At 34.4% G+C, this 16,443-nt stretch overlaps 1 protein-coding gene across 2 annotated transcripts in view; it reads left to right on the top strand.

Annotated features, from left to right (window-relative positions):
* Nucleotides 1–3,770, top strand: part of LOC143222711 (T-box transcription factor TBX3-like) — a 69,333-nt gene extending 65,563 nt beyond the window's left edge. For both annotated transcript variants that reach the window (XM_076449602.1, XM_076449611.1), the window contains exon 6: nucleotides 614–3,770. In XM_076449602.1, the coding sequence (XP_076305717.1) occupies nucleotides 614–1,362 (749 nt within the window). In that variant the 3' untranslated portion in view covers nucleotides 1,363–3,770. The remainder of the gene's footprint in view (nucleotides 1–613) is intronic.
* Nucleotides 3,771–16,443: the final 12,673 nt, after the last annotated feature.

The following is a 16,443-nucleotide window of genomic DNA, read 5'->3' as shown; positions in this document are numbered from 1 at the left end:
AACAACAAGATTTTATTGTTTAATTTGTATTAATTTTTGCGAGAACTAACTTTGATATTTTGTCAGTTTTTGTCATCCAATTGTTTTAGCTGCTTCCAAATTTTCTAATTAAATTTTGGTTTTTACTGTCAATGGTGGAAAAAATAATATATCTATGTAAATGCATTATCAACAAAGAAATAACTTTATCTGATTTAATAGAACGGTACCGAATAATGTAAAAAAATAATAAAACTTTGCGAGCATTTCTGAAAGTGTACGTAAATAGTATGAAAAATTTAATAAGCAATTCTATGTAAATAAAATAGCGAAAAACAGAATAAACGAGGTTATGTACAATACATTGGTAAAATAAATGGTTGTAAAATATGTTTGTAAACAACGTCGGTCTTCGTCTTTTGACATTTTAGTACGAGAAAATAGAACTATTAATTATGTATTTATCTTACTCTTTACCGAACAACTTCATCAATTATGGATAATAATTTTAGACTTAACGGCAGAACTCCGGTAGTATAAATGAGTCAGATATATGACAGGTCATAAGTATTTGACTGACCCCTGAAATCTTTGTATTTGGAATTGACCAGCAAATATTGGTGTTTCGGAACAGAATGCTGCCCAGAAATTGATGTTAACAAGGAAGATCATGCCAGTTCTGCTGTTGAAACCAGGCGACCATCATCTACTCCTAAGCCTGAAGACCATCGACATAGCGACAGTAGATATCCTAGCATATCCTCATCACCAGCCAAGTCCATGGGCCTTGTTCATCATTTACAGCCCAAGTCCAGCGAAGAAACTAACTCCCTCCTTCATAGCCCTCAAATTGTTACTCAAACAGGACCAAACATGACTATGGGTCCGGGCTTGCCCCACCCACACCTTTTACCCTACTTATACTCACCTACTCTCTATCCCCAGCTATTCTTTCCGCCCAACTCTACTGCAGCTGCCCAGCTCTATCCACTGCTAGTCAACAGTTATCAAGGACTAGCCGAACTCAATTCCCGCATTCGACAGCAACATCGATTCTCCCCCTATCCCATTTCCTTTTCCACCCACACCAGCACATCACCTCTCGGTGTCCCTTCTTTGAGAGAAACTAGCCCTCCCCATCACAGGTCACTCTTGCATCTAAAATCGAAGACTACTACGACCACGACCCCTTCCTCACCTACATCGCAAAGTTCACCAACCTTGCTACATGATACGTCTACTCATTCCAACTCTGATGGAAGCGGCACTGCTGCTGTGTCGTGCGAACTGAAAAACATTGAGAACATGGTTAACGGCTTAGAGCGTCGACAAGATCAACTGGCAGTGGAAACTTTGACAAAGCTGCCGGATAAACGGCACTAATCATATAACAAATACTGGCTTTAAAGGTTATTGCCCAACGGGTAGACCTGGTTAGTGTACCATTCTCTAGTATACGATTGTAATTCAGACCAACCCTGATTCGGATTTTGTATGATCGTTTTCCTTAAAAATTGTCCACCTCTTCACAGATTAGGCTAGATGTCAAGATATTTAAATGTTTGTTGTGCTCGTCTACGTGTAATTCAAACAGTGGATCTGCGAAGAAATGTATTACTCTCAATCGATGCTCGCTTGGGATCTAAATTTCAAATGTGGTGTAGCGAAGATGTTACAGTTCTATAGCTAGCTCAAACCAAAGATTACAGAAAAGAAAAAGAAAAAATTAATGTATATCAGAAAATGACAATTAATCAGCTGTCTAGTGTGATGCTTATGAGTGAACAGGGCGTTTTCTTTATGGGGAAAACCCAGCTATTACGTGGTAGTTATATAATCAGTTGCCACTCTTCCCAAAATGAATGAACACAGTGGAAACAACAGAAGCAGTCTGTTAGCCAACATAGCCATCCTGCAGTCTGTTAACCAACATAGCCATCCTGCTTTCTACTTCCATACAACCTCCTCTTTCTTTATCCCTTTCGTATTGCAATACCACTGCTTGCTCACTTGCTATATTTCACCCTTTTTATATACTCCTTTAATTTTAGCTCACCTAATGAATTTATAGTGATGTACTTGATTGTCATTTCAAGGTGCAAAGTGTGTATCAGTCGTTATGCCTTTTTTGGTTCTGCATTTGAATTACAAAGGCCTTACGTGAATTCTTCATTTGGTTCACATTGAGAATGTATATATTGTTACATGCTAAACTGCTCAGCTGTGCTGTATCTGAAAGGCTAACAATATCTTCCTCAGTAAAATGGTTTGAAATATTTACCAACGTAGGCGGAAGTGAGATCAGTCGCCTCAATGTGCATATAACTTTATCAAAAACTTCAAATGCCTTTTTGTTCAAAGCGATTTTGTAAAATTAATATAAATATTTTGTTTTCTTTTCTTTAAAAAAACATTATTCAAAAGTGAAGCTAGAAAATTATGGAAAATAAAATTTAAAATCACTAAAATTCGTAAGACAGTGAGGTAAAAATATGAATTCCAGATTTAACAGCCATAGTCTTTTTGAATTGTAACAAAGAGTGTCTTTATATAAGTGTTTGCAATCTAGTGAAGCTTCTTATATCTACAGAACTGTGACAGATAATATATACTGTTCTCGTCACTGCTATTATGACCCATTCTTAAAAGTAAAAACATCGGGAGGTGTCGTTGTGATCATTTTGTTATCTTGGTGCTCTAGAGGAAAAATTAAGAAATAGCCATACGGTATGATAAATATTGACTTTCCGTAAAGTGATCGCGGACGTGAAAATCAAGGACAAGAAATACTTTGTATCCTTTGTACGCCGTCATCAAGCTGCTGTAACAGAGAATAAAAGTGTGTGTATTTCGAGTGGAACATTACTTCTGGCAGATAAGAACACAACTTCCATCTGCTGGTGATGGGGAAAAAGAGCGGTTGGCACGCGCACGTGCTTAATGGTCGCTTCTCTAGCAAATCTACTATCTCTCCCAAGCTCACCTTTTCGATGTAAGAATTTAATGCTGAAAGGTGAGGAACGTTTTAGTGGGAGGGTGGGTGATAGGAGGGGCAGAATGTCAACACGAATTTAGTCGTCTTATCTCCTGCTCTGAGAAACACATTAACGGTGTGATGACAAGAGAACAAGGCATGCATGTCAATAAGGGTCCCAGTATTTTTTAGTCCATTAGCTAACAACCTGTAGAAAGAAAATCGTGGGTTTACCGACATCTTGTCGTGGATTTACGCCAGAGTAAGATCACAATGTGTGTAATCTGAACACAACCTTTACTGAAACACGTCTACACACTCACTTAGTGTTGACTGGTCTTTCCACATTTAAAACAAAGATTAATGTAAAATGGTCGAATCGTCAGTCTGGGAAAACTTCTAATGTTCAAATTGATTTACAAAGCTCTAGTTCGATATGAAATTCTTTTTACGAAGTGTGTATGTGTGTGTTTTTTTTTTTGTTGAGGTTTTTTTTTTTCCAACAAATGTTGTCATTTTTCTAAGGCTTCTGTGACTTGTTCTGAAAAGAAGGAACGATACGTCAGCGGATTGCGAATGCGTTGCGGTTGGAGACAGTTCTTTAAGTTTTATCCTCTGTAACTGACAGACAGCGCTGCTATGTGTCACTGCTATTAACGATAACTACTTTATAATCCCGCAACCCTTTGTCTTAAGCAACAGTGTCACTGTCGAAACTGAGTGGAACTGAAGAAAGTATTATTAATGTGTTATAATTATTTGTTATGACAAGTAAAGCAAAAATATTCGAAACTCTAACCACGCTCCGAAATACGACTGTAGTGGATTATTCAAACAAAAGCAAAAATTGTGTTTCGACAATGAATTTTAAGTGACTGGAAATAGATCACCTTGATTCCACAGTCCATTAAAGCGTAAAAATATCAACATTTTGTTTTAAAAATTGCAAGGGGTGTATCTAAATGAGGGTGATTTTCTAAATGTAAGCGTGCATGCACCGACTGGAAGACATGAAGCCAGCACCATTCTCTATTTTACACCCCCATTTAGGTCAGCCATAAAATGTGACGTCTTGGGCGTTAACATTAAACTATAAAGGGGTCTGATAAGTAGAATTCCATTTTCAACTGTATATCTTGTTTTAACTATCCCACCCCCACAAATTATGTGACCCTAAAAAATACTGTTTATCCGTTAGCAGAGTTGGGTGGAAAGAAAAGGTGGTAAAAACGGCAAAACTCTTTACTAGGCCGGTCCCAGAAACCAACGAATTGACGTGAACTTTGAAGGTTTACAACACCAATGTAGAAAGATGTTCGCGTTCAGGCAGTATAGACTTTATTCTGTCTTTTTGTTCTAGGAATAAATGTGTTGTACAGATAAACCCCATTAGCTATTTATTGAGAACATGTAAGTTGTTTAATGTATGATAGTTGTTTGTGTCGTGTGTTTTTGTTTCTTGTGCTTCATTAAACAATTGGAATATTCTCAACAACAACTGTCTCTTTGTACTTGAATTCATTAAAAATATAACCATAAGAAGAGGTATTATTAAAAAGAAATCCATTTCAGGGCATATAATTAAGTCCATAAAAAATGTTGTCTAGTTTGCTAATGTTCTGATTATAATATCAATGTGACGTTATGCTATCAAACTAACCCCATTTTATTGAATACCTGGTCTAGAATTATTAATTTTTCCAAAAAAAATGTCAGACATTTAGTTTACAGCCACGACCATTAAAGTACCTTGATTTATCTTAAAGCTATCAAAAATGCAAAATGTATATGTAATATAAAGTGTAAGTAGAGCATTAGAGGCTGGACTATATAGATTCTTCTTTCTGAAAAGAAAATTAAATTAGGATAATATTTTACACAAATATTATGGTACTATCAACCTCACAAAATAAAGGTTTTTCAAGTAGACTTGATAGATTATTTGAGTAGTTTAAAATGTTAGTTACAGTACGGAAGGTCTGAACTTCTTTATATACAATTATTAATAATGCCATTTTTTTCTGTTGGTTTTCTTAGCCTTAATAGTTTTCAGGGGGTTTATTTATTAATACAACTTAATTAAACAGAGTTGCTTATTTTATTAAGTTGTTTATGAAAAGAGAAGCCGTTGTTGATCTAAGGAGAAAATGAACCCAATTTTTTTACAATAAGTAAAGTACCAACCGAAGCGCCAACATTGCTACATAAAGGAAGAAAATAATGGTCATCATTTCAAATTAATCTTTTGTTAAATTATTCTGCTCATTTGTCATATACATTAAACTATACGAGTCAGATATTAATAAGGAATGAGCTCATATAATGACCACGCATTAATTACAACAAGTCCAATTAGATTAGATACGACTCAATTCTTTTTAATAAACGTCACCAGCACGCCTACATTTGAAACAGTACATTGTACGTATTAATTGATTAACAATACTGTTTTGGAAGCGTTGTAATAAGCGTGGGTCGAAAGTAGTAACATTGTAGTGAAGAAAACATTTTCAAATTACTTCTGATTCTGATACACGTGGGCTACACGTCGACAAAAACAAATAAAAAGGTGTGTTTAATGGTTTTTATTTGATAATATTACGTATACAATTATAAGCTGAGCATAATTTATCATTTCAATTATGAAATTTACTTCTTTTGAAGCTGTCAAGTTAAAAAACGTACTCAACATTCTTATTTAACTTTTTATTGTATGCAATGAATTATTAAAATAACATTGTCATACACAATACATTAACCGATACATACAATCGAAAGTAATATAAACATTGAAAAACCAACAGTTGACAACTTGGATTTCAAAACTTTCAAGTATTTATACGAAAATAATAATAATTCTTCTATTATTTTTTATTTTCACTTGTTTATTTTTTGACACAGTAGAAGTCATTTTCCTGAAAGTTTAACTTGAGAAAGTGCGCCTAATTTAATTCTAACATTGTCAACAAACTCAATTCGATTATTTCCCTGCTTTTACGAGGGGTCGTTTGTCCTCAAATGACGTCATTTCCCAACGGAAATGACGTATATCCAAGTACTTTCATGGCAGCTACCAGTGGTGGTAAATGACATGTGGAATCTCTGGGGGTAACTGAATGCCCTTTTGTAGCCTAATATTTCTTTATTAGGACAAGGTTTGCCAACGAGTGACGTCATGAAAGAGAGTGATAATGGAGTTAACGCACCATATTCAAGACACGAGACAAACCGATGAGAATTCCATTAGCCAATGAGGGACCTGTTTACTTTAGTGCTTATATGGTGAACGATCACGGAATGTAATTTTCTGCTTTAATAATAGAACAATCTAAATTCTTATCTTAGCACATCGTAAAATGCATGTAGAGAGAAAGACAGCTGAAGCAGAATAACAAAAGAAATTATCACAATTGAAACAGACGTGTTAGACTTGTAAGATGAAGAGCTATGCTTTGCAAAATTCCCATCCTTCTAATTTGTCATGTAAGATATATTTTAGAATGACAAAATCTCGGTTGAAATATTAGCTTGACTCAAATAGCTAGTATATTGGAGTATATTAACCCTTAAAAAGCGGGAATTTTGTAGGTAGGAGCATTAATTGATCATGGTCGCCGTTCAAGGGTTTAGTGGTATAAAATATTTAATTTTAAAAGTCATGCTGTTATAAGTCCAAACTGTTGGCATTTTCGTATGATACATACAACTTAAGGATTGTGAAACCTACCCCCTAAAAGCGACAACAACGATAAACAAACAAGTTTCATAACCATTTCCTTCTAAACGCGTGAGGTTGTGCATAGGATTACAACCTGCACTGCCATCAAATAATGCAAAACAATTGTCTTTAGGATTATTCTATCAATAGCTTTTAAAAACGAATACTAATTAAAATTTGTTGTTTCTAGGTCGGTATAAAATAAGCTTTATATTCTAAATTATGTGTGACATAGAGAATACATTCATTGTATTCGAAAAATTAAATTTGAATACATAAAGAAACTGTTAAAATAACTGAAGTACGTGGTCGACGATTTGGCTAAACGAGATTTAGTTGAAATGGCGCTTACAATTTTTTCTTACCGTTTCGGAAATTCTAATCGTTTTACTAAGAAAAATTTGATTGATTATAAATTATATTATCTAGTGATTATACATCAAGGTCATAAACATTTAAAGTTAATTTGAGGCAACAAAAAATATTAGGACACTGAAAGCATATGAAAAGAGACATATTAATTATGCTTGCGTAAAGAGCGAAATACAACTGAATGTTTAAATCCCTAAAGAAAAATAAGAGTAAATCTGCAACAATTCTAATGCAATAATGTTTTAGTGAATAGCGCCTCGGCGGCTCAACTGTAAGTCTGAGAACTTCTAATGCTAAAAATCAGGTTTCGATACCTGTGGTTGACAAGGGCATGAAATTAAATGTATACTGAATAGTTTAGATTTTTAGCTTAATTTTGTCGCTTACCCCTAGATTTCTACTATTAACCAATTAAGAATGTCTAAAGTTTTTAAGAATCTTTTAAACTGTATTTTTCTTATCGTTGATTAAGCAAATAATTTTCAATTATCTTTCATGAGTCGTCATTTCTGACCATTAAATAATATCCAAGATAAGTTTTAAACATAAATATGTTTAAGTCGATTATGTTATTGTATTTAATTTTTAAAGAAAATTAATGTTTGAATTTCGACTTTTATAAAATGTGAACCCGGTATTTTTTGTGGGTCGAAACTAATGAAACTGCTTCGTTAAGCAACAAATCGAATTTTATAAAATTCGTCATGACACTTGACTTTCCATTGCAACGAGCACTTGTTCGGATGCATCATGTTATGTGGGCCTATACTTACTGTTAATGTGAATAATATATGAGTTTACTGAAGCTTGAATAGCATTCAGTTTGATAGATGAATATAAAAAAATTCAATAATAGAATAAGGATATGAATAATGTTCATCTACTGGTGATAATAGCTTACCACTAAATTCTTTGCACTATTTAAATCCTCATGTTGGATGTTTTATACAATAATCGTGAAAAATATATAAGAAAGTTAGAAACTCTATTGATTTTCTTTATGTGTTAATTTGCTAACCTTTTTCTTTAAGCAATATGTTTTATATCTTTATTATTGTACACATCTCTCGTGGATCTTAATAATACTCTCTAGTGGTTCAGCGGAAATCTACTCGCTTACGACACTAAAAATGGTTTCGAAACCCGGGGTGGGAAATGGATAGATAGTCAATCCATTGTATAACTTCGTTCTGAACAAAAACAATAAATCTTAAAAATTGAAATTTCTTGAAACGGTAACTGAAACATTAGTTATCACGTAACCATTTGCGGTCGCTGTAATTCACTTCGTGTTCAGCGTATTAACCACATTATTATTATTGAAAATCCACACTTCAGACAATTATTCAGATTTGTTCAATAAACTTTCAGATCTGACTGGCAGTAAACTATGAACAAAGAAAACAATTTTACTATTCCTCACGTCTTAAAACATGAAAACTGCATTTAACATTGTAGACATGAGTTCGCTTTATAGAATAACTATACTTTACATATTTGCTTTATTTTTAAATAGTTAGTTGTGTTTCTAGAAAACAATGGGTTTAAACACAAATGTTAATGTATCTGTATTGAACAAAATTAAAAACTATTTACGTAGAAGTAAAACATTAATTAAGTCCAGTCTTATCGCTCGCTTTAAAATGCGCTAGCATCAAAAACTCCAAATTAACTTCTCCAAACGTCAAAGCCAGTAAGTTCGAAATTTCACACTAAAAATAGGAAACTACACAGAAATAAAGTTGCCATTTGTATCTAAATACCCAATCACTAAGATTGTAACCAGTTTATCATTCTACCTCCGATGGCTCAGCAGTAAGTTAACAGACGTACAACACCAAAATATGTAGTTTGATTCCCAGTGGCGGATAGATAGCTCATTGTGTAGCTTTGCAATAAAAACAAGATTAACCCAACATAGTATCCGTACAGTGGATTTTTCTACTGAAAAAGCCGTACCACATGATAGGCACAAACAACATTTACCGTACTGTCAACACTATCTTTCTGAAAATCTCAAACCTAAACTTGATTCATGTACACATACTACATACATAGTGGTAGGACTTATGGCATATTTATCTAACAAGTGAGTTGGCCTCTAAAACGGAAAATTCAAAGGATGTGATGTATGGATCTGACCGTAGTAAACTGGAAAAGGAAGACGCACACAGATTACAATAAAATTAACGCATAAATCATTATTCCACTTTAGAAAAACAGGAGACAAAATAGAATGCAAAATAAATCGCTAAGAAAGGAACACATTGAATAAAAGTCAATTGAAACAATAAAAATAAAAGGAACTTGAAATAGTAACACGATTTTGTCACTTCAGAGATCAAAGAGAAATTTTACATCAAAAAAGGAAGATATCATATCAGAAAGATGATTAACGACATTGAAACAAACATCCACCCACTGAAACATATATATATATATATATCCACCGAAACATATATATATATATATATATATATATATATATATAGCCACCGAAACATATATATATATATATAGCCACCGAAACATATATATATATATATAGCCACCGAAACATATATATATATATATAGCCATCGAAACATATATATATATATATATGCCGAAACATATATATCCACCCACTCTGTTTGGGTTTGATTTTAATTTCGCGCAAAGCTACTTCAGGGCTATCTGCGCTAGCCGTTCTTAATTTAACAGTGTAAGACTAGAGGAAAGGCAGCTAGTCATCATCACCCACCGCCAAATCTTGGGCTACTCTTTTACCAACGAATAGTGGGATTGACTATCACATTATATCACCTCAACGGCTGAAAGGGCAAGCATGTTTGTTGTTACTGAAGATTCAAACCCGCGACAGTCGGATTACGAGTCAAGCGCCTTAACCACCTGGCCATGCCGGGCCCCCACTCTGTTGCAAATCGGTAATCTCACACTTGTACCTCAACCGGCTTTTGATATTTACAGACCAATGAAAAATTACATTTCTTAGACTAGAGTCACTTTAGAGGCGACACACTCAAAAGTTATGTATTCAAATAAGTTGATGGTCCAAACAACCAAAACATTTAGATTCTAAATTATAATTATCTGTAATTATACTATTAATATATTACCATTGTTCTTTTCTTTAGCTTTCATTCAAGATAAATTAGCATAAAAACTTACATATCAGGATACATTATGGATGTTTTTAATTAAAACGTTGTTCATGGCTTATACGTTCTCTAAAAGTAGAACAGTTAAGTTGCTTCCGTTATCATTGATATATTTTCTCTTCTCAGTCAGAGTCTGTTTAAATCTTAATAGGGTCATTCTATATATCAAATGGTCAATATTTTAGGACCACAACCTATCACTGTGTTGTAGTGGTACTTGCATCAGTAATAACTTGATTAAGTGGTAATAAACTCCGAAGTACGCAGAATGTAGTTTTGTCCATTTGTTGCTTTTCTAGCAAGGAGTGTAGACTGCAATTGCTTCACACTTGTTTTATACCAATGATTCGCAGCCATAATGTTTCCTTGTGGCCCACGTATTCCTTTCGAACTGCCGTTGTAGGTATATTTTGACGACAGATGTCTCTAAATAGCTAGTTAAATGATATTCTTCCTAGACAGACGCCAACTATATGACCCCTTTTAAAATCTTAAATATCTTTACTCTTACCATTTGCCTTACTAACGAACAATGAAATAACTACATCTCATTCATAAGGCTAAAAAAATCTCCAACATATTATCAATATAGCTTTAGCGTGCAGTTAATATACAAAACATTACAAAATTACTACATAAGTAGCCAAATCTTACAAATAATAACTTTTATCTACAACTAAGTGTTCAATTATTTTCAGTTGCAGGAATTCAGTTTTGAATAAAAACATCTAAACTGAAAAGTGCTATACAGTGATTAATAACCATAAGCTTATAAGACTGACTCAACACTTATTGGCTACTTGTACAGGGATTTTTGTACTTTGTTTTTTGTAAATTTTGACGTTGCCATCTCTACATCTTACTAATTTTTGCAAAAAAAAAATACTTATACACAACTTGCTTTCACGACATGTGGTCAAATGTTGCATTCTTGAACCAGTTGGAGAATGAAACAGGTATTCAAGATATTTCGTTGGAAGACATACCAATCAAAGAGCTGATGGATTTCTGTGCAATTTAAGTTTGTAACGATAGCTGGGAAACCATCGTCCTCATATCCTATATAGATTATGGAAAGCATGCAGGAAGTAGTGAAGCGTTCTTTACGATGAAGTATTTCAACATTCAAACTGTTCTGCAGAACTTTACTCGAGATGGAATATGACTGGACATGACAATATGGATGGTAAGGATTTGGTGAGGACCCAAAACCTCTTTAATATAATATACTCAATCTTTGTACAAATCATTAACTGCAGTGTTATAATATGGTTTATGCAAAATATTGTCTATTTATTCAAAAACTACAAAGAAGGATTACAACAGTTAATAAGTGAGACTAAATTGTATTACATATGTGTGTTTGTGTGTCTGTCTGTTCCTTATACATGCTGATGATATTTCTTGATCAATCAGCACCTAACTTGATACACGATAACATGAGGAAAGCCGTGAGGAAGGGGTTTGAGCCCCCCTCATCTAAACTCGGAAAAAAACAACTACCAAATTAGCACAACTTGACAAGAGATAACGAATGACACAAGGAGGGTCATGATGAAGGGGCTGAACCCCATCTAAATTAATACTGATATAATTCTTGAAAACAGTAAGTTTTTATTTTCAGTATTGGTACATTTATCTATATATGTGTGTTATACTTTTAATGTTTATAATGTTAAGGAAAAAACAGAGGCACAATTTCCTATCCTTTTTTACAGACCAATTTTTATTTCCCGAGTCCAACGGACAGGTGCTCTAGCTAATACCTCAATAAAACACTAAGAACAGCGTACTTATGCGAGATATTACAAGAAAATTGTCATTTAAATGGACTAGAAGGCTAGGCCAATAATAGGACAGTTGAAATCGGCACTACTATCGAAATGTACAAAATGTTTAAAATATGACTTTTTGGACTCATTTACAGGCACTTTATTTCGAACGATATTTCAGCTAATGTTGTAGCTGTTTCAGTTACGTCAAAACGACTTTATGAAGATAAAAAAATGCATATATTTGTCAGTATGTTTGCACTACTCTTTATACATTATTAAAATTCTCTTGACCATGTTTTCACTTTACGTTATTTGCAGTCAGACTATGTTTTGACTTCCTATGATGAAACTATGTACTTACAAAGCTATTTAAGGAAATGACCAAATCAAAAGTATATTAAAGATGGTGTAATGGGCATAGAACGTAGAGTATGTGTGTTTTATAGTTAGTTTACACATGTATTTACAGTGCTGTGATTCACACTTACATATGCTTACCACTATAAAGGAACTGAAGGATCTGAGTACATGAAATGCAAATACATTTCGTTGAACCCACTGGATAAATATAGCAGTTTTAAGCGTTTGCATTTCTGCTGATCCGATAACATTGTAATGGAACGTTAGGCATCAGTGTCTTACTCTCTAAAGTCTCGGCATGTCCAGATGGTTAGGGCACCGGAGTTGCGGTCTGAGAATTGAAGGTTCGAATCTCCGACCCACCAAACATGTTCGCCCTTTCAGCCGTGTGGTGTTATAAAGTTACGATCAATCCTACTATTAATTGGTAAAATAGTAACTCAAGAATTAGCAGTAAGTGATGAAGACTAGTTACCTTCCCTCTAGTCTTTCACTGTTAATTAGTGACAGCTTGCGCAGATAATCCTTATGTAGCTTTGCTCGAACTTCAAAACAAAGCAAATCAAACATATTCCCTAAAAGGGCCAACCCTGCGTATCATCAGTTAGGGTATTCTGCTATTCAAATTAGTTTACTTGACCACGCATGTGCATATGCACTATGGTGAACTTAATATAAATGATATAAATATGACATTAACTTTTGCTTGTAACAATTCTGATTTAAGGTAAACACTTTGAAGTTTTATGGCTGGCTACTAAGTAACTATTTCAAAAAACTTCGCTTTGTTGATTTCAAACAATTTGAAATTGTACATAGTTGAATATGCTGTAATAGAAACACAGTTCAGGCTCAATGATTTTTGAAATGTGTGATTGCATTACGTTCAGTAGTTGGGGGTAACATATCCCCTCACTGCGCCATATTATCCCATCCTAGTATTCACGTTCCTTTTTACCATTTGGCTGAATAACGTGCAACTTATAAAGAGCACACAGCCACCCCGATCTCTGCCTGGAGCATTTAAATAACCAGTTAAGTGATTTAAATGCAACTGTTGAATAGAATACTGAATTTAAATTGTAGTTATAAATTATATCGGTATAATTTCTCCCCATCTTAGGGGGTCTATTTGATTTAACGTTATAAATAAAACCACTTCCAACCACACAAAGCGGATTTTATCAATTAATGTGTGTTTTTATTATAGCGCTGTGACACCAGGCTATCTGCTGTATTCAGAGAGAGTAATCAAACCCCCAATTTCATTGTTGCAAATCCGTAGATTTTACGCTGTCCCAACGTGGGAACTATTACTTAATATAGAAAGCTACACATAGTCTTTGTTTTATATATAAATGACCTTTTTTTAAAAAAACAAAAACCCATTATAGTCTGGAAGCTGAGACACTCGACTAGCAAGTTGTGGGTTCGAATTCCTTCACCGAAGAAGCTCGCCCTTTCAACCATGAAAGCGTTATAATTTGACGATCCATCTCATTCAATCGGTTTTCATGTGCTTAATAGATTAGGGGCGCAAGTACATATATCTCTCAAAGGACTTTGCCCAAAAGTTAATGTGCAAACAAACAATAAACAATGGTTCATTGTAAAAGAAATATTTTCCCACTTACATTTTAATTGGTGAAAATCACATTCAAACCCAAGATAGCTGTTTAATCTAATTTCCCATATTTGTATCAACTGGGCTCCGTGAAATGGCCCGACATGGCCAAGCGCATTAAGGCGTGCGACTCGTAATCTGAGGGTCGCGGGTTCGCATCCCCGTCGCGCTAAACATGCTCACCCTTTAAGCCGTGGGGACGTTATAATGTGACGGTCAATCTCACTATTCGTTGGCAAAAAAGTAGCCCAAGAGTTGGCGGTGGGCGGTGATGACAAGCTGCCTTCCTTCTAGTCTTACACTGCTAAATTAGGGATGGCTAGCACAGATAGCCCTCGAGTAGCTTTGTGCGAAATTCAAAAAACAAACAAACAAACAAGCTTCGTGAAATTTCTTCTTTCCTGAAATATAAAATGAATTTGGGTTAATTGCTTTAAGAAAAACTTCAATAAATACGGTATCCCTTTATAAATGTTTGGTATAACTGACTGACAACACCTCTTATGGAGTTGAATAATGGCGTTTGTCTAAGTTTATGTTTTGAGATGTTATTGATAATGCAGACTATATTTTGAAGTTGAGTTTGGGCTCAGTCGAAAATCCTTTACGACGTCGAACATACTACCACAAACAGACTATTGAAAATAACTTGTGTAAATACGTTTAATTAACATTTTCATAAATAATTTTAAACGAATTAATGTGAGAACCTTATGTGGAAATAAGTGACATTTAATTGAAGCTAAACACTTAAATTTTTTATGCCTACCATAAATATCAAAACCTTATTCTTACATCGTAAGCTTTCTGACTTATCGTTGAGAAATTGAGGTGGGGTTTTAAGTAATAGCCTAATTAAAAAAAAATTAAATTGTATAACGTGAGTTACTAGAGAAGCTAGTAAGCTTCAGGGTTTATAGTGCTAGAATTGAGAATTCGGTTCCCTCTAAAGACAAATAGTCTAATGTGCGTGCAACTTTGCACCGAAACAGAAACAATAGTTCTGTAATGAACTATTACAGTTTTTGTCTGTCTTGAAAACGCGCATGCACTTTGTTTCAATGGATGTAAATAAAAGGAAGAAGTAAATGTACAGTACTGTGCAAAAGCATTAGGACTATAGAATATTTTTTCATTCTTTCCATTTTAAGGGGCTAATTCTTCCATGCTATTATAGAATGTAAATTTCAACTCTGATACCTATTGACAAATTTTATTAGAATCCTAATATATTTGTATCAAGGGCATGTCATAAGAATTCTGCTTGAATAAAGATAGAACATATTGATGAAATTAGGGTCCGAAATAACTGTCATGTAGTGTCTTAATTATGTAGTGTCATGTAGTGTCTAGAAAGAAGCTAGCAAGGAGCTAGCATATAGCATCGGTATATGCTAGAAGAAATCAATTTAATAACATTCCACGAATAAAACTTGATAAAATCAGTGTTTAACACTAGGTATTAAGTTCGGTTGTCAATCTACGTCCCAAAAAAGCGTATAGAATTGTCAGTAAAGCAGAGAGTTTGCGTAAAAGATTTACGTGATGCTAGTTGGACTCTCCGAGAAATTATTGTGAACGTGAAATACTCCTCAAACGCTGTAAAGTACACCGTAAATCATGAGAACAAGACATGCAAATTTGAAAATCGGAAAGGAAGAGGCAGAACACCTAAACACAGTGATACTGGTGTTAGATATTTTCGTTTATGGAGCTTTAGGGACAGAAGAAAAACTGTCACTGATCTCAAGCATTAGATAAACAATCATGTACCAAATGACAGAAGAGTGTCTAGATCAACAGTATCAAGAAGACTCAACGAGAAGTATTTGGTAACATAGCTGTTAAACATATCTTTACTTTGATCTCCAAATGTACCCAAGAGACTGAAATTTGCTAAAAGGTACGAAAACTGGACTGTTGATGATTGGAAAAGGGTGTTATGGACAGATGAGTCCAAGTTTGAAATATTTTGTTCAAAGCGTATGTTGTACGTCCGGCGCAAGAAAAATTCTTATCTCAATGCATAGCACCTACCATGAAGCATGGGGGAAGCGGTGTGATGGTTTGAGGGTGTTTTCCTGCTGAGGTGACAGGAAATATTGGCAAAATAGATGGAACAATGGACTAGGACAAGTACTGTCAGACAGTCATCAGTCATGGTATATCCAGCTGTATTATTAGTAAAGGATTCTCCTACCAAGAAGAAGATAACTCCAAACACTCATCCAAACTATCTAAATCCTATAGTTTGTGGTATGCATTCCGTTGCTGTAAAAGTGGGACCCCCGCATGGACAGGTAGGTAGTTAGGGCACTTGACTCGCAGTCTAAGGAAAGCTGGTTTAAATCCCCATCTCACCAAATACGTCCGCTCTTTTTGTGGAAGCGTTTTAATGTTACAGATAATTGCACTATTTGTTGGTAAAATAGTTGGTGGTGGATGGTTAATGACTAGCTGCCTTTCATCTAGTATTTTAC

Source organism: Tachypleus tridentatus, chromosome 1 (assembly GCF_004210375.1).
Source record: "Tachypleus tridentatus isolate NWPU-2018 chromosome 1, ASM421037v1, whole genome shotgun sequence".
NCBI lineage: Eukaryota > Metazoa > Arthropoda > Merostomata > Xiphosura > Limulidae > Tachypleus > Tachypleus tridentatus.
Note: the sequence above shows the minus strand (reverse complement) of the source record. Positions and strands in the feature narration are given on the sequence as shown.